The following is a 26,905-nucleotide window of genomic DNA, read 5'->3' as shown; positions in this document are numbered from 1 at the left end:
CTTACAGTCTATCTACAAGTGGGGATAAGCTGCAAGGCCAAGAGCAGGCAGGTAAGCCAGAACATCATTTGTCATCTCTAATAAGGACCGCTTAACTATGAAATATTAAGCACCACAAACCTTGGGGGGAAGGTGCTATTGGGAAAATATGATATTCATGGATAAGCTGTATATTTTTTCCTCCATTTGGAGTCATGATGAGAAGACTTTCATGAGGTCTTCAACAGTGTGGTGGGTTGACCCTGGCCAAAATGCCAGGTGCTCACCAAAGCCACTCTACCACTCCCCCTCCTTAACTGGACAGGAGAGAGGAGAGGAAAAAAAAAAAAAGTAACAACAAGCTTGTGGGGTTGAGATAAGGACAGGGAGATCACTCAGCATTTACCGTCATGGGCAAAACAGGCTCAACTGAAGGAAAATGTAATTTATTACCAATTAACTCAGAGAGGAGTAATGAGAAATAAAACCAAATCTTAAAACACCTTCCCCTACCCCTCCCTTCTTCCCCAGGCTTAACTTTGATCCCGATTTTCCTCCCTCCTCCCTCCCAGCGGCACAGGGGGGGGGAAACAGGGAATGGGGGTTAGGGTCAGTTCATCACACTGTTGTTTTCTGCCGCTTCTTCCTCCTCAGGGGGGAGGATTCCTCACACGTTTCCCCTGCTCCAATGTGGGGTCCCCCTCACGGGAGAAAGTCCTCCATGACTTCTCCAGCATGAGTCTTCCCACGGGTTCAGTTCTCCATGAACCGCTCCAGCGTGGGTCTCCTCCTTGGTGTGCAATCCTTCAGGAACCGACTGCTCCAGCGTGAGCCCCCCTCACGGGGTCTCCAGCAGCAAACCTGCTCCAGCGCGGGCTTCTCTCTCCACGGGCCACAGGTCCTGCCAGGAGCCTGCTCCGGTGCAGGCTTTCCGCGGGGTCACAGCTTCCTTCAGGTATCCACCTACTCTGGCGTGGGGGCCCTCCACGGGGTGTAGGCAGTCATCTGCTCCACCGCCCATGGGCTGCAGGGGGACAGCCTGCCTCACCATGGGCTTCACCAGAGGTTGCAGGGGAATCACTGCTCTGGCGCCTGGAGCATCTCCTCCCCCTCCTTCTGCACTGACCTTGGTGTCTGCAGGGTGTTTCTCTCACATATTCTCACTCCTCTCACTCGCTGCAATTACTGCTGCACAACAACTTTTTCACTCTCTTAAATACGTTATCACAGAGGCGAAAAACGCTGTCGCTGATGGGCTCGGCCTTGGCCAGCAGCAGGTCCGTCTTAAAGCCGGCTGGCATTGGCAATATCTGACATAGGGGAAACTTCTAGCAACTTCGTACAGAAGCCACCCCTGTAACCCCCCTGCTACCAAAACCTTGCCATGCAGAGCCGTTACAAACAGAAAAGTCTTAGGCTCACCTTCTCCACTGGCATGAATTGATTTTCTCCTACTGAAGGAATGGAGGTTTCTAGGATGGGTTTACACAGTGGTCTGGAAGTTATGGTACGAGAGTTTCAGGTGACTGAAATTCTGCCTGACCTGAATGAAGAACTTTTTGCTTGTTATCACCTACTTTCCTGATCTGCTGAAGGTAGTGAATTCATAGACTATTTTTTAGGAAAGGAGCCAGAAGCATAAATCACCTCACAGCTCCTCATGTATTCTTGAAAATGTCCACATTTGTACTGCTTTTGGAAACCCCAAATATTATTCATCAGTGCTTCCATATCTACACTTTTTGTTTATTGGGTTCACAAGTAGAAGACGCAGTTCAACAATATGTGATTTAATCTTGCCTCCTGTTAATCAGAGATTACTGAAGCTAAAATGCCTTATCTTCCCTCAAGTACCAGAGGCCACATTTCGCTTAGCAAAATACATTATTCTTAAGCAAAGATATACTTAGATGTGCAGTAAACAGAGCACCAATTAGCACCACAGTTGGTTTACAAAGTATTGTTTGTTTGTGTGTTTGTTTGTTTGTTTGTTTTCATAAGGTTTTCTGACAGATTTCTAAAGGGCATTATTTCCCCTAAAGTATCTTCCAGTTTGGTAATGAGATTCACTGTTTCTTGTGTCAGGAACAAAATACTTACACAGATCAGGAAATGTAAATACCGTACCCTCCCCATTACTATTTCTGTGACCTCTTAAATACAGAGAAAACAAACTCTAATATTTCAAAATGTCAAGCTGTTTAATGAGAAACTTCTAATGAGAGTCTTCTCATTAGAGAAAGGAGTAGAGACTCTAACCATGAGTGAAATGGCCCTCGTTCTACTACCTGGAGGTGCAAAGCCATTCCAAGCCACGAGGTGGACAGGGGCTCCTGAATAGTTTACTACCACTTAACAGGTTGTATGGCCTAGCCTTGGTGACAGTACGTTGGCCTGTTCTTGACCCACAGCAATACAGGACAGTTCAATTTACTTTAGCCTACCACAAAAGATAGTTAGCATGTCACAGCATGTGTTTGCCTGGTTTGAGAGTACAGCCATACCAGCTACTGCCTCTTACCTAACTTGCAGTAACCTATCAAGTTCTGCCCATTTGACCTGCTGTTTCCTACACCTCCTATAAACACCAGGTTTCTCATTATTAAATTATTTAGTTAACACCCTGGCTAGTGTTTCACAGTGCTAGGATTTTAATTTGGCAGCACTTGTGTTCATTCAGTCATGGCAGTATAATGTTCTGGTACAGAAAGGAGTGCTTACATGCTGCTAGGGAAAAATTGCATTAACTCTCACTTTCAGATCTTATTTTTTTACATTTTCAAGCATTTTCATAGTGAGTCTACAGCTTCTGTTGGCACGTGAGTAAGAAATGGTATACAATAAGTAGCTGATTCTTATTCAAATTATGCTCAGTTTGCTGCTAGAAAGTCTGGTTTATTTTACCACAGCAAATTACAGGATGTCTGTAACCTTTATGTTCTCAATTTGGATGGATACCCTTGCACTGAGTAAGCCAGAAGGAACTTATGGTAGAATTTACGAGCGGAAGAATAATTCAGCAGAGAATGTGAAAGGATGTTTTCTCCTTTATTGACACAGTTTTGTTAAATAGAAATGAAAACTTTAAAAGCTAGACAAAAAAAAAATATTCATCTTGTGGAATGCAGAAGGATATCTACTGCTGCTCTTAGGCAAATGCTACCCCAGCTTTCAGAGGATCAACAAGTGTGTTATTTCAGTGTTAGGCTGGGAAGCGACAACTACAGGCACTGCATATTTGCATCTGACTTGTTCCAATTTCATCACCACGAAATGATGAAATATGCACCTTACAGCTCATAGGTATAGCACACTTAAAGCCCAGTAAACAATGAAATCAGTTCTTGGACAAGTATTTTCTCCTCCAGAAACTCTTGCAAGTGTCCTGCAACTGTCTTACTCCTCTCAAACACATTTAGAGCATGATGCAAAGCCCACAGAAATCAATATTCACAAATATTCACAAAATTTCAGTGAATTACACTTGAAAAACTACTATGCACAAAAAAGTTGTACCAGCATGTGCTGCAATAAGAGTCTAAAATAATACATTTTAATTGTATTTTTTTACTAAAAAAGCAGGGATTAAAATTTATTTTCATCATATTTGCTCTATGTACATCTTCAATGGCTCTGCAGCAGATGGTGGAACCCATTTCAGAGTGCTTACTGCTAAATAACAGGGGCTTAGACTGTACTGCTACTGGTTTATGTAAAGGCACCTATTTTTCCTTTCTTATTGACATATGTTGCACTTACTTATGACTAACATGCACTGTGAGTTGATCTTCCCATGATGGTACTGTCCTGCAACTTTGCCACTCAGTGTAAGATGTTTCCTTATATAATGCAATCAGTCTTTTGGTCTTTCCTCTAGTTTGACATATTTCTGTTTTGAGGGGGAAAAAAGGTAAGAAAATACATTATTTTTATTTCTTCTTGTTTGCAGTTTCCTTGTCAGTACCAGAAATGGTACAAATGACTGTGCAAAGCTACAGGAGGTAGGTGTCAGACACTGTAGAGGTCTGTTATAAATTATTTTTTCTTCCTTCTCTTAACTGATAGCAACAGTGTTCGTTCATTCAAAAATCTATACATTCCTCTAGGCCCATTAAAGACGTGAGCTGATGGATAACTTGCAATGCTAGAAAAAATGATCAATATGATGCTTTCACTGTATATAAACATTCGTTACTGATCTTGACAGGTATGTGTAGGTAAAGTCAAGCTTGGGCATAAAAAAAATGTTGTCTTACCTATTGAGAAAGACTACCATGCTGCAGGATATTCCTTTTGTGGTGAGCGGGCTCTGAAAAGCAGTTATTTCTCTGCAGATTAACGAATACAAATACAATGAGAAGCAAAGCACAGCATTGTTCTCAGGTGCCGCTCCTGCTGCTGCAACTCATTGTGCCTTGTCTCTCCAAAACTTTGTTAAAGGCAATTATATCTTTTGAAGTAGGTGGCTAGAGAAACTGTGCTCTCTAAAGGTTCCCCTAAGATTCACCATCTGTCAAAATTGAGCCATTCTGCCACCTTTATAATTAGCATTTACTGGTACCTCACACCTACATTCTCACACCTACTGTAACATACTGTTCTTGAGAATAAGCGTGTTGCCACACTCTCATGCTGACTCTTCTTCTAGGGCATTGCTATTATGTATCATTATAAACCAAGACAAAATACAAATGTTTACTCCAGGAAAAAAACATAATGACATCCCAGAGGAGCACATGAGTAAACAAATTTCATTGTTGCTCTGTTCCCACCAGGTCCCTGCAAGAGTTTCCAGAAAGTCCGGTTATGTCAAGACGCCAGAGTCTCAGCTCTGCCAACTCGCTCACTGGTGCACCCCAGAGGTTAGTTATTTCCATGTGTTTCCACTTAGGAATACAAGGTATTATCCCATCTAGGGATCAAAAAAATGTGAGTACAATTCTGTATATGCAGTCAAGGTCTTGCTTTGTAAAAGGCATATCCTCATTTATCTTAGCAAGATCAAAACCTGCTTAATAACAGGTGTTTGATCTCAAAGGCACTTGTATCAGTAAAAACCCAAAACCTACCTGAAACTGCAGTGGGCTTTAAATCCACTGGAAGGTAAAAGGCTGGGAGCTCTTATGGCAGCTGCAGCATGCCTTATCTGTATTGTGTCTAGAGAGAAGTGAGCCTGCAGAGCTGTGAACCTACACCTTTTATTAATGTTCTTCTTGCTAAGCTATCTAGGTCCAATGCTACCAAATTCCTCTGGGGGAAGGAACGTGTATTAATCTCTTAGCAATGTGACCGAAAATTACTACTTTCACTCAAGCAGTAGCCTCTGCAGAGGGGAAAATGGAAGAGAATTATTTAATAAAAACAAGACCATATGATAGCTACTGCAAGAGAAAAGTGGTACCAAGACAGTGGTGTAAATAATCCTGATATTTTACCACAGCATCACTGAATGGCTGTCACTCTGGGAAAAGGATCCAGTGGAGCTTCTGCTTGATTTGGGGTTTGGTATAGAAGAACCTGATGTCTGTGCTAAAATCCCTCCTCGGTTCCTCAGTGGTGCTTCTGTAGCAAAAGGGATCAACATCCGAGTCTTTTTGGAAGCTCAGAAGCAGCGGATGGACACTGAGAGGCCAAACCTATATGGTAAGGAGAGACATTTTGACAAAAGGAGAAGTTTTAGCCATAGACAGCATGGGGCCTGAGAGGGTAGGGAAGAAGAGGCTTGTGAAAGAAAATTCATGAAAAGGGGACATGCATTCAGCAGACATCAAGGATCCTCATGTATCCCTTTGTGTCATTGATACTTCCTAATGTGACTGAAATACTGTATAGATCTCCTCAGCTGTAGACTCTGAATTAATGTTCTGAAGCTACCAGCTTGTGGTGTTTTAAAACGTAACTGCCCAACCCCTGTAAGACCTACCCCACCACCAGAGATTCTCGTTGGTGTCGCAGGGGCTGCAGAATTGTACATAGGTCCATTGCCTCAGTCACTTCACCAGCAGCATGTTAGTACGTACCCATCACCATTGCTGGTGTAAGCCAATATAGAGGACTTTGAATTCAGCCATGCCAGACGTGAGCTCGCATTCCCTTTTCTCCTATTGGGCACAGGACCCCTCTCACAGGGAAATGTGCAGACCAGGTGACAAGATCTTAACTTCTTGCGTCTAGCGCTGCCAGAGCTTGTGCATCAGACCCACAAATCCCTAACCAGAACCTAACAGGTTTGTGGTTCAAACGTGTCCTAAGATGTTGACAAGGATTTTATTTTAAGCACTATAAAATTGCACCATTTAAAGCACACAGTCTTGATTTTTATGCATTTAGATGGGTTTAGTTCTTGTTTTGTGTATTTCGCAGTTGAGAAATTAATACAAGGTCCTCACCCTAAATACATATCTGCATTAAAATAGCATTGTTAATTTGCTAGTATATCACCCATCTGAAAAGTCCAATTTTGACATCATTTCCCCTCATGTTTGCTGCACAGGATAGCCAGATGGCTTTTGAAATCTTCTGCTTACTTAAGATGCTCAGCGAGGCAGGATCTCTCACATAGCCCATGCATTCCCATTTAGAATTACACCAAGGAAGCAGTATGGATGGAATGAGAATTGAAAAAGAAATGTCAGAGTATTGTGGAAAATGTGGGGTTTTTTCTCTCTCTTTTTTTTTATAGCAAGCCCCATATACACGTTTCAATATTTACATAAAACAGGTTTCTCAGTTCTCTCTTTCTCTGTAACTCCTCAGAGAGAGAAGGAGAGAGGGATTAGAGATAATCAGTATGAGTGGATGGTGGACGGAGACCTCAGGGAAGAAAGTAGAGAACTAGAAGGGAATAAGAGCAGAGAAAGAGCCTCTGAGGGAAGGAATTTGCACACTGAAGGCAGGCAGTGGTAAGCCAAGGTGTGAATTTAATGACTTGTCCTGCAGTCATCCTCAATGGGAGCCCTCTTAGTACATGTTAATGGCTTATCTGTATGGGGGAGTTGCTGTGAAGTAAGATAAGATTTGAATTTCTGTTTCGGTGGGTGTGATGTCCATCAAAACACATAATCTTGTGTTTGACAGTTTGGGAGGGGGTTTTCACACCATCTGCTTAGGCCTCCTAAGTATGTGCCTGGGCTGGGAACATTTAATTGAGAGAGCTGGGACTCATCCTTCAGAGATACTTACCTCTTCTCTTTTCACTGACTTTTCATATATGCAGTGATTAACCTCAGCCTGGTTCACTGCACCAAATTATAGGCATTTAGCTGAAGCACCATCTCAAGGAGCTTAATCACTGTAGGGTCTTTCTATCTCCATAGCAAGTGGAGAGAGTCAGGCAACTCCTGCAGGTGATCATCCAGCCACCACTTAAAACACCTCTCAGAAGCAGCCAGTCTGTCTCCATGACTATGTAGGTAATCTTCTGCAAGTACCTTCCTACAGCTGGTGTTCCAGGAGAGGACTTACAGCTAAAAAGGGATGTATCAAGTTTTGTGTACAAAAGCGTGAGGAGTATCCTCAAACAGCATTTGTTTGCAAATGGGTTTTTTCCAATCTCGTCAACCTTAGCTTGCCTAATGATTTTTCAGTGAGGTATAGCAAGAAGAAGGAGTGGCCTATTCATGTTTATTAGATTTTTAAAAGGATTGCATCTCTAGAACAGGGCCCAATATATCTGCTTTCAGTACTAATACTGCACCTAAATTTTCAGACATCTAATGAGCCAGCTCTTCTAAAGCAGAAGCCTATATTCCCTATAATGGCAACAAGCAGAACAGGTGCTTTTGAAGGCCTCCAGACGAAGACCCAGTAAAAGACCCTTCTCTCTAAATAGAGTAGAAGGTTCAGGTCTAGAGATCTTCCACGACATTTACCTCTCCATGAACAATTTAGACTCCAGACTCCTTACTGTCAGAGGACTGCTTCACCAGGGCACTGAAATGAAAGTGCCAAAATGAGGCAGACCTTGTGCCACCTCTAGAGATTTCAAGACTGTATTGAACCACTGAAATTTCAAGACTGTATTGAACCCAGAGGTGTGTTGGATTAATTCAGTTATTGTCACCCTGTTTGGTGTCTTATCACTGAACCATTTCAATACAAATACAGTCTGAATCCCCCTCATTTGTTTCTAGCCATGGAAAAGGAAGAGAATGTTTAATCTGAGTTAGGGAATGCCTGAGAGGTTATCTCACTGTCAGTTTAGTTTCTCCTATTCTCTGAATCAGCAGAGAAAGTTAATTGATTTAGTATGACATGTTACTCTGAGAAAATGAGAGATGAGGAGAAAGACTACAGATACAATAGGGAAGACTAGAAACCTGGAGGAAAAAAGGAGAGGAAGGTGAGAGAGACCAAGAACTTCCATAGCAGAGCAGTCCCTCTCCACTTTCATATTTCATTAATTTCCCAGGGTAGTCCTTTTCTGTTTCTGTCTGGCTTTGCCCTGCTTCTGATGAATGGCCTCCTTCACCACTGATTAGACCTTTTAAAATACACGGCAGTTGTTATAGAGTTACTTATTAATTGTCACTTCATTTGGTGCTGTTTCCCCAGTGTTGTCAGAGAGAGTTTTCAAAACATTCAGTTCACAAAAATAAGGTGTATTTTAAAAAATGTTGGTTACCCTGTCAATTTCTTAGCCAGATCCAAAAGAAAATCTTATCTCCATCATCCACCAGCGGTGACAATTTTACTGACTTCACTAGAATCGCAGAATCACAGAATGGTAGGGGTTGGAAGTGACCTCTGGAGATCATAGAATGACAGAATCATTCAGGTTGGAAAAGACCTTTGAGATCATCGAGTCCAACCATCAACACTACTCTACCAAGCGCACCCCCAAACCCCATCTCCAAGCACCACATCTAAACAACCTTTAAGCACACTAAGGGATGGTGACTCAACTACCTCCCTGGGCAGCCTGTTCCAATGCCTGACAACCCTTTCAGTGAAAACACTTTTCCTAATGTCAAGCCTAAACCTACCCTGGTGCAGCTTGAGTCCATTCCCTCTCATTCTATCATTAATCACCTGTGAGAAGAGACCAGCACCTACTTCTCTACAATGTCCTCTCAGGTAGTTGTAGAGAGCAATAAGGTTTCCCCTCAGACTCCTTTTCTTAAGACTAAATAGCCCCAGTTCCCTCAGCCGCTCTTCATAAGACTTATTCTCTAGGCCTTTCACCACCTTTGTTGCCCTTCTTTGCACTCTCTCCAGTACCTCAATGTCTTTCTTGTATTGAGGTGCCCACAACCGCACACAGTAATTGAGGTGTGGCCTCACCAATGCCGAGTACAGGGGGACAATCACCTCCCTACTCCTGCTGGCTACACTATTCCTAATACAAACCAGGATGCCATTTGCTTTTCTGGCCACCTGGGCACACTAGATCATCTATTCCAACACCTCTGCTAAAGCAGGGGGGGTTGCTAAATACCAGGAAGTGGTATTTGACTTCCTAATTGAAGAAATAAAGTCACTTGACAATCAGAAGTTATCTTAAGTGAAAAGTAATTATATTTCTGAGTATGTCGATCCCCCAAATTATTTGAAAACTTCAAGATTCTGAACACCTTAGTTCAGAAATGTTGAAAAGTTTCAAGCTGGTGCTTAATAATAATAATAAAAAAAACCAACCCATATTTCAGTACCACCTTTCCATACTGCCATGTCTAAATCTACTTGGGGTTTGGTGTCTTGTTTCTTCTTCTTGTGGATTTTCCACACTCATTTTTGTCTGTCTCAGCTGCTGCAAGCCCCTCACTGGAGCTGTAGTTCAAGTATCACTCTCCTCTGTGAGATGAGTGTACCAGGTAGACACCATTTCCCATAATACCTTGTTGTCCTGTGACCACCACAGGTCAGCTAGGAGAGAGGAGACGTATGTCAGCCAGTAAATCCACTCCTAGAAGAGAAAACAAATGTAAATTCATAAATATATTCTCTGAAGTACAGCTTTGATTCAAGCAAAGGCAGTATTGCCAAGACTCAAGTGGAATCAATCTAGAAAAAGGAAAATATTTTAAGATGTGACAAAGTAGACAATGCTGAAATTTTATTTTTACTTTTCCTGAGAAAAACTGAGCAGTTTCAGATGTCTTGATTTTCCCACTGAAAATTTTGATTTTTTTCCAAATTCTGCCATTTGCTGTGAAAAAAAATTGTTGATTGAAAATTTCTTGCTGGTTCTGGAAATGTTCTGTGTTCCTTCATTCCACTGTGGGCCTACTGAAGACTTTCCAAATCTTTCATGTAGATAACTATGCCAGCCTATGTAATACTAGATTTAAGGAAGGAGGAACAAAACTGCGAGCTTCCCATCCTAAATTATAAAATGGTTGATCATAAAGTCATTAGAAGCCCTATAAAAGATACAGATTCTACTGAAGATTCATTGATCTGGTTTACAGCTGGCCATTTGCTGTTTTGCCTGAAGTTTCTCATGAAAATGTATCCACGTTTATATCCTTTAAGATCTCATTTGTGCTACAGTTTCAGACTATATTGCAGCAGGCTGCAAGGACTGAAGAGAGGTTATCAGCCTCTTGCCTAATTGAGGCATGATCCTTGGGGAGCATGCCTAGAAACTGAAGGGACTGCTTGCCTGGAGATAAATAGTCCATGAAGCAAGGCTGTCCCTGACATAATTTCTTCACAACCTGTGCATTTATTACACTGCACATGGGTGAGGGGATTTTTTTATGTTGTTCATTTACCATTTGACTTGTTTGATTTGTTCTTTAGGTGTCCCAAGCTCTCTGAAATAATTTACAAAAGCTAAGCAGTGTGTAAAAACTATTTCAAATTGCAGCAAGTTTGGTTCTAGTTCAAATCAAAAGGAGAACTGGACTGCTGTGCCACTGTCAGTCAAAGGAGATTAGCACTTGGCATTTTTATGGCCTGATAGTCAGAGCCAGATGAAATACTGAGGATAAAATGTGCTTTACATGGAGAGCATGTGGTAGCACAATGGATGTACAAGACCAAAAATTATTTTCTCTGACAGCCCAAACTTACACAAATGGAAACTATACAAACAGTGTAATGTGTGTACTGATAGATTAGATAACTTCTTTAAACAACATCAGATGAAACCTTTGACCATGTCTTAAGAAGCGGCAGCAATGGCAATGTTTCCTCCAGTGTTAAAAGTCAGGCAATGTCTGGGGCAAAGAAGAAAAGGAGTATTCTTGAGATATAGTAACTATCAGGATTTCTGTGTCATGCTATTGGTCCCCGATGGAAAGGACCAACTCAGATCCATGTTAAATATCCCCTTGTCTAATTGTCAGGGAAGCAGCATTACCAAAAATGTGCTTGCAGACTGCATGCAGTAAACTTGGCTGCTCTCTAACAGAAATGGCAGCCAAGAACGTTAGCGTTTTGCCATCTACTGTCCTCAACGAATCTCTCAAGTAAGAAGGAGTCCTGGTGACATATTCATTGCTTCAGGATAGGTACAGACACAATGTGTAAGCAAATATGTTGTGTTTCTTTGCATAAATAACTTCATAGTGTTGTAGTGATGGAAATCTCCAGGATCCCTTAGAGAAAACATTATTCACTTCTCTTTAGATGTTATGCCATGGAAAAAATGACCCAGAGGTTAGTGCAATGAAAAAAATCTGCGAACCTTTATACAACATCAGCTATGAGTTACTGGGGGATAAGTGTTTTTGTTTGTGCTGCTATGAAATGAGAACATAGCTTCTGTGGTCAATTTTTATCAGTTAATGGCTATATGCATTTTGCAGTTATCCTGGACAGCTGCCAGCTGTAAACATTTGAGATCAGATTTTAATAACTTTATTCATATGAACTTTAATAAGTCCTCAAAAATGGCATCCAAGTCTGGCCCAGCCAACCGGAGAGTTTCCGGCTGGATCCTATAACCTTTATTCACACAGAGCAGTATTCAGCTGCACTTGACCCAACAAATTCAATGTTGCGTAACTGTTTGTCTAATATAAAGAACTATGCAATGACGTCTGTATGTAGCCTGAATGGATCCTCTGGAAGCAAATGGAAAAATTTAGCCACTTTTGAATGAGGTACTTAGTATGTTTCTTGGCAATGACAAGTTTGAATAATCATTGTACCTGATTATTTCAAATTATATTTTTTAATAACCATGTTGTCTTCCTTTCTGCCAAACTTAAGAACGTTTTCGACAGCTGGAAGTACTTGACCACGTAACCAGTGCCCTCTCATCTTTGCTGACTGACATCAACACCCAACAAGCTAAAGTGCAGGATGCCATTGGGGATGAGACCAGTCTCCTGGATGCTGTGAAGAGCAGACCTGCGGTCACACAAGTGAAGCAGAGAATAGGACAGCTCCTGAAAAGGGCTTCTCAGCAGACAGTGCTGCTGAAACAGGGCTCACTGGCATCTGGGGAAGCCAACTTGCACAGCAGGAAAGAGCAACCCTGTTCTTGTGCAGATATTGCCAAGAGGGGAACAGTCCAGGCGGGCTTTTCTGCACATGTTACATTGGGCTGTCTGACCCAGGAGCAAACCCCCAGAGACAAAGGTGCCTTGGCATATCCTGTGTCCCAGTGTCCACTGGCTCCATCAGGGAAAGCCTGGGCTTCATCACACTTAGTTGCAAAACAGCCCCACCTATCTCCTGTGTGTGAAGTGCCTGCCAAAGACAAGCCAAAAAAGGAGCCACCTTTGCATGTGGCCCATATGCTCAAAAAAGCGGTTGAGCTGCCAGACTCATTTGAAATGGAAGAGGTGAGGTGAACTTTCGTGTATTGTGCTAGCAATGAATCTCCACTCATATTTATGATATAAGTTTGGATTCTCTTTTTCAGGATGGAAGCTAGAGTAAATTATGTCAACAAACACCATGGAGCAGCATTATGAGGAAAACCAGTAGGACTTACACTACTCATCGGGGTTTTGATTATTTTAAATTGTCTTTGTGTTAGGATACTGTCAAAGAAGTTGGCAGTGAAGTTACTAAGGTAGGATTCATTCAACCAGTATGATAGCATAAGATGCCAATATGCTTTATGCAGCACTAGGTTGGTTTGTTGTTTTTTTTTATGGAAGGAATTTACAGGAACACTAATACATATGGTAAAGGATATTTTTACAGATCCAGTCATTAACCAGGTTTTTCCTATCGTTTTTTTTTCCCCCTTAAGCTCATTTTCTAGCGTGCTCTTTCAGAAACTTGAATCACAAAATTAGCCTTGGTTTTATAGCAGTGTTTGAAATATTTTATCACTCTGTAAGTTGAGCATCCTAAAACCAGAATAACTCAGAACAGCAGCTTGTTCTTATATCCAGTGTGCAAAGTCCACGATACTCAGTGCTCTGTATGCTTTAGCCACAGTGGGTTGTCAGTGGGGGTTCAACATGAAGTAGCAGAGACCAGGATACTTGCAAGTCCCTTCTTATATCACGAGCAGCAGTTTTTCTAGCCGTACTACTACAGAAAAAGGGTTATGGTAGGATACTCTCCAATCCTACAGACTCCACTAGGATGCTGACTGGAATACTCTTCCCTTTCCAGTTGTCCTTCAAGAATAAGGAAAAGGAAGGAGTCCGAAAATTAGGCTTTACTGTGAGAATCATAGAAAGGAGGAGAAATGGGATGGCTGGCATTCCCCTGAAAACATAAAGAGGGAGGGAAGGAGAGAGAGTGAGCAGCGAGTGGCTAGAAAAGGTGGGAGGCTTAAAAAAGTTTTCCATTTTTTAAAGTATTGGAAAAGGTCAGGTTAAGGTGGTGGCATTCTTCTCAATAAAAGGATATTTATCTTTTCCAGTCCTTCCAAAGGGGTGTTTTTCTGTCAACGGTTTGGTGCAGCCTTTGTGTCAGCAGAGCTAACTCAAGAATCAGAGCACGGGCCTGATTATCAGCCTCAGTGGAGAAGATGGTGTCTTTCAGACATCTCCAACACAGCAAATTTATAGTCCCAAAGCAGCCCATATGCCTTTGTAAAGCACTTGGCACGCTGGACTTGCAGCTCCGTGACTAGAAGCTCACACAAAAGTGAGGACATTGATAGAGCAGTAAGTGCAGATAAACTCCCTGGTTCGACGTCTAAGACAATTTGATGAATGCTGTATGCTCAAATTAGACAGGGTATATATTGTTTAACTTCTGAGTGTTCTCTACCACATCATCAAATTAAAGCTGTAAGAACTGTGCACTGGCTGAAACCATCAGGCCACCTAAATTGTTAGCCTGGCAATGGCCAGTAGCAGATGTATGGGAAACAGAGTAACAGGCACATACAGAGCGATCCTTCTCTTGTATTCTTGTAGCCTTTGACAATGACGGGCTTAGAGATCTCTTGAGCTACAGTCTGCTCAAGGAGGACACACCCAACACTCATGTTCATGTGTTACTTTAATAGATCCTTTTTCTATTGAGCTTTTTTCTGAATGAGTTTATGAAGCACCATGACATGATGTTCCCCTTGATACTATGAAAAAGTCAAATGGGTCTTCATTCCTAGAGGAAAAAAAATTCTGACACTCTCTGGCAAGAATTTGCCTCTATATGGTTACATTTCCTGGAGTTTCTCCTACTCAGTCATATTTTTTTCTAGAGACATTTCCCTGAGGCTCTTCAAACAAGTTGTTAGTGTATTTGCAGGCTGGGAAGCTTTATGTATTGATGAATTTGAGCAAGGCTTGGAAAAGTTCTGAGACTAGAGCCTGGTTTATGACAGGAACAAATATTTTAAAGAGGAAACAACCAAAAAGGGACAATTTGAAAGATTTTATGTTTTCACTTTGAAATGCCCGGAATATTTTTGTTTTGTTTTTACTCCCAACCCCTCTCATAATAAGGCGTACACTCATAACAACTACCTCAATAAGAATTTTATGTCCTCTCTTCCTTTTTTTTTTTCAGATTCAGATTTTTGAGGATGAAACTCTATGTGGAAATGCTCCTGACACCACTTCAGGTGAGTGTTAAGAAACAGACAATTTGGCCTGTTTTATTTTTAAAACACTGTTCCTGTGTAACTGCTTCAAAAGCATGTCCTAACAACAGGTTTTCCCTCTCTGCTCCCATCACCTCCGGCATTTGGATCCACTGTTCTAGACATGACAGTGCAGATGATGTGACTTGATAAATCATAGGGCTGTAAAATACACTCAGCTTGTCAGGGAGACACAATGAAGGCACACGAGAAGGGTACCTCACATGCACAGCTTTGAGTGTGTGCGGTCCCTGTCTGATGCTTTAAGCAGACCTCTCTACTCTTCCAAGCGACACCAAAGTTTTTCTCCTGTTTGGTGAATTATTTGCCACACTCAGACGACCCCTTATCTGCCAAGTCTTAGATTCCTAGGAGTAAGTCAACCAGGAGATTAGAAATAGTGGCTTTGCAGCCACTCTGTACCCAACTCAACCAGGACCATGCAACCATGATGTTCGGGTGGCAGCGTGACCTCTACCCCAACGTCTGCGTCTCCTATATCACAGGGACTATCACCACAGGAGCTGACATAGCATTGAATCATGTGTTAGAAAATGAGTTATTTGAGGAGTCTATGAAAGGATTAAAAGCAAAGCTGTTAGACCAGATGTTATGCTGTCATTTGGGGCAAGCTGAGTTTGGATCTTGAGAATCATTTGCTGTCAGGGGTGGCGGTATGGGGGAAATGGATGTTCAGCCTCCAGAGCAGGAAGCGCTTGGCCTTGCTCTCTAGGGACCCTTGCTAACCAGTGCTTACAGCAGGACTGGGAGTTTTTTCTCTTTTAAATGGGACAGAGTTTTAATCTGGAAGAACTAGTAAGTAGCAAGAAGCAGATAGCAAGGGACAAAGGTGAAAGTTTCGTGAGCCCTCACCTTCAGAGGACTACTTTATATCACTTTTGGGGAGCCACACAAATAATTGAGCAACCTAAGTTCATACACAGGTATCCCCAAAAAAATTTCGAATATCCACTGGTGCTGGTCATTCACAGATGACATTGGCTGGAGCGACAGCTGGTTTTGCACAAGTGAAATCACAAGCCTGTTGAAGGCAGTAGCATAAGTCCTACTGACTTCAGCGAGGCCAGTGTTTCCATCAGTGCGGGGTTTTCTTGGTAAATGCTAGACTTGAGTAAAGGTGATGGAGTAAATCACTAATTCCTCAGTTCTGAAGGGTTTATTTTTATTTTTATTTTCAAATTATCTGTAAGCATAAATTTGCATAGGGTTTGCTAAGTTGTTTTTTTTTTTTTTTTTTTAACTGTGTAATAAATTGCATATCTGGCATTCAGCTGCTCTTGCTACATCTTCTGGCAGGGTTGTACATGTCCAGTCTGTCAGCACATGGCTCCAGTGATTTTGGGGGTTTAATGTCAGGTCCTTGTTGCTATTCATACTGTGTAATTTGTCACCTGAGTTACATGAGGTTACTTTGATTTTGTTTTCTGATGGATGTCTTGATCTTCATAAACAAAGATGAGCCGCCACACCAGCAGTCTTGCTCATAGTAAAGAATAGCAATTCCCTAGGACTGGTGCAGTCAAAAACACCATTTGGACAAACATTCAGTGAGAAATTAAAAAAAAAAAAAAGAATGTGGACATAGCCCAGTGGGGAAAAAATTCAAAATGTAATAACATACCCACAATGCTTTTTTCCTTTCTTTGTACATGTCTAAAAAATGACTGTAACTAAAAAATTATGAAAGGCATAAGTTAAAGGATTTAACAGATTAGATAGGTATATCAATCACAATGTAAGGGGAAAAAACTAACTGTATGCCCTCAATATTATTTTAAGACATAGGAATAAGCTTGTATTTAGTAGTAATTCCATGACAGAATACACAGAAAATAATTATTTAATTCTGGTCAGACTGTCATCCAGTTAAGTGATCAATCAAAATCATACAAGTAAACAGAACTTATGTAAGATTTACGCCTTTGCAGAATCATAATACTATTTTAGAGTTTTGTTTAAACACCAGAATGCCTCTCTTGCTTTCTCTGTGGTGTTAGTGTCATTGATGCTTGGCATAAATTTAAAGTGGAGATTTCTGGGGGTTTTTTACAGGTTTTTTTCATATTCTTTCTCTTTTTTCCCACTGCTTTTAAATGGTGTACCCCTCCATAGCCATGGGAGTTTTATTGCAACTTCAACTTTCTGTGCATCATGGAAACAGTCTAAAAATTGCTGGCTGTGAATGTAGTATTGTTAGTGGTGAATAATACCTTAGCTCTTAAGAAGGTTCCTACCAAATTCAGCATAATGTGGCTCAGACCCATAAGCAGGGGTACTCAGAATGGGAGCAAGTAGGAAACAGAGTCCATCAGGAGCCTACACAAAGAAAACCTCATCTCCCAGGAGAGCATGCCTGAATTTAGATTTGGCCTCCAAATTCCCTGGGGCACAGACTGCTTATTTTTCAAGGTTCATGCAGTGCCTGATACCATAATGGCCCACACTCATTTGGTTGTGGGCTCTGTTGGAAAGGGTGTGAGTGATGATGAAGATGTGAGAGCCTGACATGACCCTGCTGAAACGGGAGCTCACCTGAGTGGGAAAGTGCGAGGTGCCCACCATGAGAAGAAATAGAGATAGATAGGAACAGACTGCTTTGCCTAAATGGAGCATATTAGAGACGGGTGACTTATGGAAGTACTTGTCCCAGTGGTATTGTCCCTTGGCTCTGTAGCCTGGCCTCAATTTTAGTCCAATTGCTTAATTTTCTACACTCCCCATGAAAGCCAATTCCCTTGCTGCTGTGTGTCTTCTTTATATTTCTCCATAATGTAGATTCTGGCTGTTTAACTGCAGTAGGCTTTATGATAAGGCTTTTTTCCCTCTCTCTTGGCAGAATGCTTAGACTTAATTTTAAAAGACGCTCAAACCCCCCAAACACCCCTGAATGACTTACAGGGAAAGCAGAGTGTTTTCTAGCTCTGTTTTAAAAAATAGTACAATCTTTTTTATTAGGCAATTTTATCATTGTTATAAATAAGTAATTGTACTGGGGAGAAGGGATAATCCTTATTTAATTAAATTCATCTATACTCCCAGGTTGGCAGCAACCAGACATATGTGAGACTAATACCCACAGCCTGCCTGTATGCATGTGCAATTAAAAATTCACTCTACAGTAGCACTGGCAGTTTAGTGTTGCTTTTGGCATTTACAAATTCTTTTATTTTGTGACTTTTTTTTTTACCATACACATATGCTGGAGCAGATGTTGCTTATTTGTTGTTTATTCAAATCTGTAGGCTCTGGCAGCTAACTCCATTGTTCTGTAATGAAGCTTTATTCACTGTCCTGTATTAGGACCCAGCAAATGCATGACAGGCAGAGTTAGCTCTCAGCAGGAACTATAGTTATTGTCCTTACTTATTGGCTGTTTATATTCTAAAACTCACAGTTGAGAAAGCTGGCTGGGCAGGGTAAGGGGCTGGGGATGCTGTGTGCAGAGGAAAATTACTTGACTCCACTCACTGTATCTTTGCCCTGATGAGGTGCAGGCTTGCATGTAAACTCATCTGTTGCAGGGATTTCATATTCAGCACTTGAAAAATAGAGCTGTTCTCCCCCTTCACCCTCTCTTCTGCCTTGTTCTCCCTGCCTCCCCCCCCCCCCCCCCCCCCCCCCCCGCTGCTCCTTCCTTTTTCAATTAGCCTTTGTAAGGCACTGGGTTTAACTAAAGGATGTTTCAATGTTTCTCACCCCCGTTAACTCAGCACGTGCCTGAAAATTCATTAGCAGCAATGTCTATTAGGGAGGCATCAGAAGTCGGTGTTATTTTGGTGCGCATTGTAGTCACCAGCTCCCCCTTGCTCCTTACTTACTTCCTTCTCCCTCAGCGAGGCAGCCACGCACCCGAAAGGCAGGAATTCCTGCATAGTGCTGACCCAAGTGGACACAGTGCTCCTGGGTGCTCGAGTGCCAACAGAAAGGCATTAGCCTGCTGGAAAAGCCCTCGGTAGCCCAAGAGGCAATCAATCAGGGAAGTAACCATCTCCATCTGGCTCACTGTGACATGGTAGCTTGCTACTGAAGCACTTGTGATTCATCTTGTCCCAACGAGTGGTGCCAGGGATTGCATACACCCAGTTTTTGCGGCAGCTGGGAACGTCCTATTTTCCTTGCATGCTGAGCTAACACATTAGCTCCTGTGACTTATCAAGTAGCAATTCTTTCAATTATCACACCTTCACTCCTCCTACTCACCAACTCATCTGATGGTTTGGCACCATGGGAGTATTCGCAGAATGCAACTGGTATTTCTTTTAATTGACTGAGTGCCAAGAACGCGAATCCTGTTTATTATCCATTATCCATTGTAATTTGCCTGCACTTGAAGGAGTGATGTCTTCAAATATGCAAGAAGAAATGGCATATATATTTCCTATGCTTCAAAAAGTACAGGATTTTCCATGTACCTTTCTCTAATTTCAGTATTAAAAAGTGAACAGCTATTTCATATTTCTAATTTGCTGTAGTGCCTACATAACACTGTTTTTCTTCAGGTATAACAGTGACTTTTAGTTTTAAGCACAGATTAAAGGAAAGTGAAAGGCAAAGAGATGGCCAAAAGGAAGACTTGCTAAAGCTGCAATCAAAATCAAGAGCTGAACTCAAAAATGTCCTACAACTGCTCTTGAGTTGATACTGCCTAACATTCATGTTAAACTTTGCCATTGGTTTACAATCACATACGGTCTCCAAATGAGACTTCTCCCTTCATAAAACATGATGAATAATAGATCCATAATAGACAGATCCCTCTGCAAGAGTTTTATATTCTGTGGGTGACCTGGCACAAAGGAGACATCCACCTTCTTTAGCTGCTTTGGGTTGCCTCCGTTTGTTTTATGATGCCGCAGCCCATGTTTTTCCCATCTTCTGCATATGAACCATGTAAAGGCCTTCTTATTCTTTCCTGTTTCTTACATAAGGGGTGTGTAAGTGAGCATAAGAGGAAGCTGTATCATTTTAATACATTTTGTAGCCTGAAGAAGTCTGGAGGGAAAGTCCTGCAGTCCCAGAAAGAAGCAGAGACTGAAAGAAAAGTGCAAAGTGAAAAGCAAAGTTGTGAAATGATGAGTCTTCAAACCTTTCTGCATTTTTTCTCCATCCAGAAACATCCTGAGCTGTCTGGTTCTCTCAGATAAGTCCTCCTAGAAAGACAATTTGCTTCTGCAGCTCTTCTGCAGCTGCTTCACTTTGCCACAGTCCTCCTTGACGTATCTCACACACATGCTTATGTCTAAGTTCAGCAATGGATATAAAGATGCAGAGCCAGGAGGTAGTGATGCCACACTCACCAGTAGAGAAACTAGATGGGCAGCAAAGAAAGGAAGTCTGGCAGACTTTTGAAATGGTTTCTGGGAGGTCACGTCACCCACCAGTGGTGTCAGGGCACCCTGCCTGCAGTCCTTGGGTCTAAGCAGCCATCCCAAAAGCTTTGGGGTTTGTATAATTTCAGTGAGTCCATTCCTAAAAGTCATTGCACATTTATAACATTTCGTCGCATGTATGTGTTATATTTTAGGTCCTGCTGCAGCAGGCTGATTCATCCTGGTGGGAAAGGATATGCACACACTGCATACTTAAGGCAGATGGCCCAGTGAAAGTTAGAAAACCTGCTGTTGTGTAAATCTTAGGGGGAAGAAGTCATAAAATATCTTAGGTATCCAGGAGAACAACCAAATAATCTGACAACCAACTACTTAGAGACATCAGTTTAGATTAACAGCGATAGCCTTTCCAACAAGAAAACTTCTGAAATTAAATCTAGTTGTGCTAAAGTTGTGCTGAGACCTTGAAAGGCCTTTTCTAATATTTCCTCCTCTGCCTTTTCTTCCCATGCCCTCAACAGAGCATGACTGTGCAGTCATGGACCTCTGTGTTGCTATACTAATTGTTCCAGCTGACAGCCTGACCCTTTGAACCTTGCTGCAGAATTCAAAATCCCAACCCCATGCCCAGCTCAGGCTTCGAGGCAGGTTTGTGAGAACATACATACTTTTTCTGATGGCACCACATCGCTTTGCCATGGCTGCTATGAGAGAGTTGATTCACTTCACTGTTGGTGACACCTGTGAGAAAAGAGGACCTTTGATGTTTTCCTTGGTCTATTTTTATGCTCTGGAGAACTCTGATTTCTTTGTGGATGAGAAACACGATTCCTATTCCATAGATCTTCTACATACTTGTCAACTACTGGCTGATACTTAGCATTACGCCTTGGGAAAGTATCACTGACAATGAGAGGCAAGCTTACTAAGCCTGACACTCTTAGACCCCCTGAACACAGTTTAATGGCTATTACCGTGGAAACAGAGCAATTATAATTGACTGTTGATCTCTACAAAGGAACACCCAAAAGCCACCTGTTCTGGCCTCCCAAGTGCTTTGGGCACTGTTGACCAGACAGAAGTCGCAGGACCTAGTGAAAACATAGGGGCTTTTCATTCATTTTTCTCAAAGGTCTCTGTGAGGGCTGCTGGAAGCTATCCTCCCTTTTGTGAGGTGCTCTCAGTTGCAGAGTTCCCTACAAGGCTCCCTGCGATCACTTACTTTTTATTCATTAACTCTGTGCAGCTGCTACTGGGAGAAGTTGTGATGTAACGCGATCTACAGTGTAGGCTGATGACATTCAGCTCTACTTCTCATTTTCATCAGAAGCAGACACAACCATCACCCATCTCTCCCGACATTTGGCAGCGGCACGAATCTGAATTAATGACAGTTGGCTGAAGCTCAGTTGAAATAAGATGGAAGTGATACTGACTCTCAAGGAAAAGTAGGAGGAGGACCTGGCAAAGTTTGAAGCTGTTTCATCAGCTGAGAGAAGATAAAAAACCATTGTCAAAGTGACTGCAACTTCAGGTTTTGACTAGATCCATCACTACTCCTAACCTCCCAGGCTGCAGAAACATAATTTATCACAGAGAGCTGCCTACAGTGTTCTCTCTTTTCCTGTCAAATTCAGCTCTTAGATTACTCATTTATATTTCTACCATTTCTAGGGCAGTGTGTTCTTGTGTAGGACGGGCAGGAGACGAAGGGAAGCTCTGACTTGCGAGGAAGGCAGCTGCCTTGTGCCCGAGGAGCATGGCAGTTTGCAGGGGTGCGGCCACTGCTCTCAGCAACAGTGTGGGAGATTCACGATTGATCACCAAACCTGACATGACTCTCTCCCTACCTACTTTAAACACTTTCTGTAGCTCCAGCCAACCTACTAAAGGAGGTTTCCAGAGTTGTGGACCAAATTTCACTGGGGATGTTCTTGAAAGGGGCAAAGCTAGAGACTTCTGGATGGTGAACCTCTGCCACCAATGCCCACAGACATCCATTCTGACACTCTCTAGAGAGGCACAGGATGATTCACTAGTGCAGGAAATCACATCCTTTTCAGTGATGTACAAGGTAGGGAACATGCTTTCTGTGCCCATATTCATCTCTGATTTGGGTAGGGAGGAGGGGAAATGAACATTCAAAAGAAAAATTTAAATGGTTTCATTTTTCTTTGATGAGTAGCTTTACAGAATATTATCAGCTAATTCAGTTATTCTCCAAAGCTTCCTTTTACACGTGAGCTCAGGACAACCTGTAATGTGAGAGAGTGAAAAAGAGAGCCAAGCAACCCACCCACCAGCCCCAGGCATTTCACAAAGGAGTATATTTATACCTGCTGTCAGAGCACTGACTGTAGTGCACAGCAGATGTACTGAAGCTAGTTTTAAATCAGTAAATATGTGCACCAGCTTTAAAGTATGCTAGCATGTAGTGCAGGTACCAGTGGCTGTCTAGCCACAGCATCAGGGAGCTGACAGTGCTCCCTCTCACCCTGCTTTTCAGACAGGTTTTGAAACCTGGGCAGCACTCCAGGCTGCTGTGCTCTGCCTGCTGGCTGTGCTGTGCCACGAGCATGCTAGACATAACCATACTATACACTGAATCTTAAGCCAAAAACTTGGCTGGAACTTGGTGCAAAACTGCTTTTTTCCTCGGGTGTTCTGGAGGAGGACTGAAGCTGAATGCTCTGATGATAGACATAGATTTGCTACCTAGCTATTTCTGCCATGCTCTGGGCTGGCACAGTTTGTGTCCTTAATGCTCCGTGACCTGGTTCCCTCAGGTGCTTATGGCTGATATCTGCAGAGCATCTAGGCCAATGTCCTCCCCGGGGAACGTGGGCACCCAGAGCTCTGTGGGGAGGCAGGCCCTGGGTGAGGAGCAGGAGGCTGCACAGGAGGACATGAAGCACAGTGTGTGCACTCCCAGCGCCCCCGGAGCTATGCACGTATCTCCTGCTAACGATGGCTGTGACAGCCAGACCCCAACAATAACCGTGTAAAGAACTGCAGGCTGAACATGGAGATGAAGCAAAATACCGGTAGCTGTCACATGACACATATGCTCACTACCTTTCGTTGCTCTTGGCCCTGTCTCACCTCCTCAGGGTACAGCATACATGCACTCGTGCCCCACCTGAGGTGGCTGCAGTCATGGAGACTGCAGGACTTTCCCCCCTTACTCACAATGAGTATGGCTTCACCCCCACAAAAAGAAAAGTATGCCTGAAGTCCTTCATGTGCCATGGTACCCAAAGTGATGGGGAGAAGAACATTGCAGACTGGGTGAGAGCTAGGGGAACAGAGTTTTGACAAGCAGAAGGAAATACCCCAGAGGAGCCAGGTTTTGTTCACCTTGTAAGCTCTTCTAGGCATAGACCATTCTTTTGTTCTATTCATACAGCACCTACCAGCATGGTGGGCACAATTAATAACAGAAATTTCTTTGTGTAAAGCTTTTTTAAAATATATTTTCACCCAGTCACACTGTGTAAGATGATTCACAGGGATTTCCCCTTCAATTCAAAGGGAGCAGCAGATAGAAAAATGTCATAGATACACTTGGTTTTGAATAAGAATATGAGGGTTTGCTGCATCTGGTGCATGTTGGAGTGTGTTATTTGCTTTCAAATAACACGAATATTCTAATAAGATGGTTTATCTAATTTCTGCTATAATGTCATTGAAAATAAAATTTGCAGAAGGTTATGGATAAAAACTAGTCTGTGCTGGCCTTTAGAAACACAATTTGTAGTTTATGTGCTGCTGCCATCTGGTGATTGTTCTTCTGAAATGCAGCACAAAACAGATGTAGCTGTACTGAAAGCCGTCGGTGCTGCAGCCCTGCTCCAGTGACAGACAAGCAGTTCTGGACTGATCTCTCTTATGAGCAAGCTGTAGAACTGTGTATTGTGTTTGGCTAGAAAACAAATATAAGCTAGATCTTTCTCACCTCAATTTTCTTGTTCACCACCATTTCTGCAATGTGAGTTGCTGTTACAAAAGTTGTATAAGGGTATAAAAAAGAAGAATAGACTTTTCCTTTGAGATTTCAGTGGCACTAAATGAAATGTTTAGATTCATAGTCAACAGTCAGCAATCAGTGCAGTTGCCTATGGAGGAGCTACTTTTTAGATTAAGGAAAGACAGTACGGTATGCTGGGAACGAGCAGATTTTACAGAACATTTATGTAGGATCGAGTTTTTCCACATACATGGGAACTGATATGAATAATAACATTTCTTTTCCCAGAATGCTGAAAGTTGTACAAAATAATTTTTTCTGGTGCACCAAGGTTGAGTGAGCTTCAGAAAGTCCACTGTTCTGGATAACAGCACACAAAAAAGGGTTCTTTGTGGCTTACGCAGAATACCTATTTTCAGTGGAGTTTTATTAGCTCTTAATGGCCATATAGTGGAGTGGAATACCTAAAAATTGGTGATGCCTATCCTCTGGGTACCAGGAGAGGGGAGTAAGATGCAGCAGAGCAGGTCTCCCATCATAGGACTGGACAATCTGTAACTGTGCCATACAGCTGATGTATTCCTCTAGCACTTGGCCAGCTTGTCCTGCAACATCAATTTGTGCGATGCCATAGGCAGGGCAGTGTTGTTAAGGACAACGTACAGATTTACCAATTTGCAGAGCAAGAGGAGATAGAGTGAAATATCTAAATGGGAAAGATCTGCTCAAAATGAACCTATTTCTATTTTGAAAGTACTGATTGAAAATGTACTTTTGAAAGTCCTTTTTGTCATGTAGGGTAGAAATTCTTGATTTTTTGCCTTGTGTTGGAGAATGAGAGCCTTCACATCTTCCACACCCTGCTGCTAAAGCTGTCGTGCTGAGCAACTTTGGTGGACCAAAATTAGTATTTGATGCCTGTGTGTGAGAAGCAAAAACCAAAACCTCCAAAATGTAATAAAATACCAACTCAGTTCTGGCACTTCTGTGCACATGGTGTGATCTTCCTTTACCTCATCTCTTTCTGCGTTCAACTACTATTGAATTTAACTATAGTTGAACAGATGTGTTTCTTGAGGCCAAATCAGTCAGATATTTGTGTGTCCACTTAATTCTGCATGTTGGAATATTGTGCATAGATTTAAGCCTGAATCTAGTTTCCCTGCTGAATTGAGTCTGAATGTTTAAGCTTTAATGAAGTTAATGCCCTGAGAGTTTAGTGTGAGAGAGAGTGTAAAATGCCTTTGCTTATAGAGCGAAGTGGAAAAGCCTTGTTCTAAGTCCTTCAGGCTTCTTTTTCTTTTACAAAATACCTGACTAAATTGTGCTTCTGTGCATTATTTAGTCCTATGCATGTAGCAGTTAGTTTTACAAATATTTATTCACATCAATATCCAGCAACATTTAAATAGCTACAAAAATATCTAAAATTTGAACAGCATTGCTAGGTTGCAGTTGGCCATTCTGCTTTTTCCTATGACAGGACGAGCAGTCCAGATTTTAATTTGTGAATTTAAAGTTCAAAATTGCACAAACGCTCTTGCATTTGAAGTTTTGTGCCTATGCCTCCCCATGTACTCAAATGATGTAGAATACAAATATTGAAGTACATTCATCAATGTTAATGTGATTCAAAATACATGCAAAATATGTGTTATTAGTTACACGCAGTGTAGTAGCTCTCATGGCATCTTTTGCAGTTTGCAACTATTCTCCAGGCTGGAAACTAGAAAGAGGTGGTGTTGTTTGCAGCCAAGTCCACAGAAAACCAGCTGTGGAGTCTTCAGAGGAATGCAGAACTGTACTCCAGCACTTCTTTTTAACTAACTAGGGAATATTTCTCCATTAATGGTGAACCTAGGAGCCCAATAATTTTAGAAAGTTCCTGCACTGAAGGCTGCTGAAAATGGGAGACATGGTATCTGCATACAAATAAGGGGAGAGAAGAAGTCTCTTAATGAAATTGGAATGATCAAGTAAAGGGCTGGAAAGCTCTGGGACCTTTGTGATTTGGAAGGCATGTACTTTCTTATACAATACAAAATGAAGCAGAAACCTGATTAGTAAGTTCCTCTAACCTATTTTTATTTAAAATTCAGGCAGAACAGAAATGGGATGCAGGAGCTAAACTATCCCAGTTCAATTAGCACAGAAAGGCGAAGAGCCAAGGTTTTCCTCACCATGGTCTGCAGGGGCACTTCTCAGGTTTCCTCTTTCCAGCATAGCCAGATGTATTCTCCGCACAGGGCCCAGAGTTGTAATTTTCAGTTTGCAGTTGAATACTGGTCTGCATCTCTACTACTTCTCCAAACATACTTTATCTTTCCTTGGTGTGATGCTCTGCATGTATTTGCAGAATCTCTACAGGTTTGGGTGTCTCCACACACTAGGAGAACAGAGTAGAACTACATGAATAATGGATATTTTGGTTCAGTGGCTGAACCAAATGATTGGGGAAAAATGTGGTTTGGGTAGACTAGAAACGAAAACACGTTTTGCTTAATGTTCAGGTGATTTAACCCATTTTTTGCACCATTCTTCAAATTAAAAAATTAAGTTAATTTCAGGAAAAAAAAACAAATAAACAAACAAAAACCTCATTTGAAAGAGAAAGGTGAGAGCATTTTAAAATGTCAAAATAAACTATGTTAATTTTGCTGA

The 26,905-nt window shown here is 41.9% G+C and overlaps 1 protein-coding gene across 1 annotated transcript in view; it reads left to right on the top strand.

Annotated features, from left to right (window-relative positions):
* The first annotated feature begins 6,777 nt into the window (after window positions 1-6,777).
* ITPRID1 (ITPR interacting domain containing 1) overlaps window positions 6,778-26,905 on the top strand; it is a 31,645-nt gene continuing 11,517 nt past the window's right edge. The window contains exons 1-3 of the mRNA XM_086468542.1: window positions 6,778-6,871; window positions 12,139-12,716; window positions 14,854-14,908. Coding sequence (XP_086324668.1) covers window positions 6,778-6,871; window positions 12,139-12,716; window positions 14,854-14,908 — 727 coding nt within the window. The remainder of the gene's footprint in view (window positions 6,872-12,138; window positions 12,717-14,853; window positions 14,909-26,905) is intronic.

The sequence above is a fragment of the Leptosomus discolor genome, chromosome 7 (genome assembly GCF_034619465.1).
Source record: "Leptosomus discolor isolate bLepDis1 chromosome 7, bLepDis1.hap2, whole genome shotgun sequence".
Taxonomy (NCBI): domain Eukaryota; kingdom Metazoa; phylum Chordata; class Aves; order Leptosomiformes; family Leptosomidae; genus Leptosomus; species Leptosomus discolor.
The sequence above is the reverse complement of the archived record's forward strand: the minus strand, read 5'-3'. Positions and strand labels throughout refer to the sequence as shown.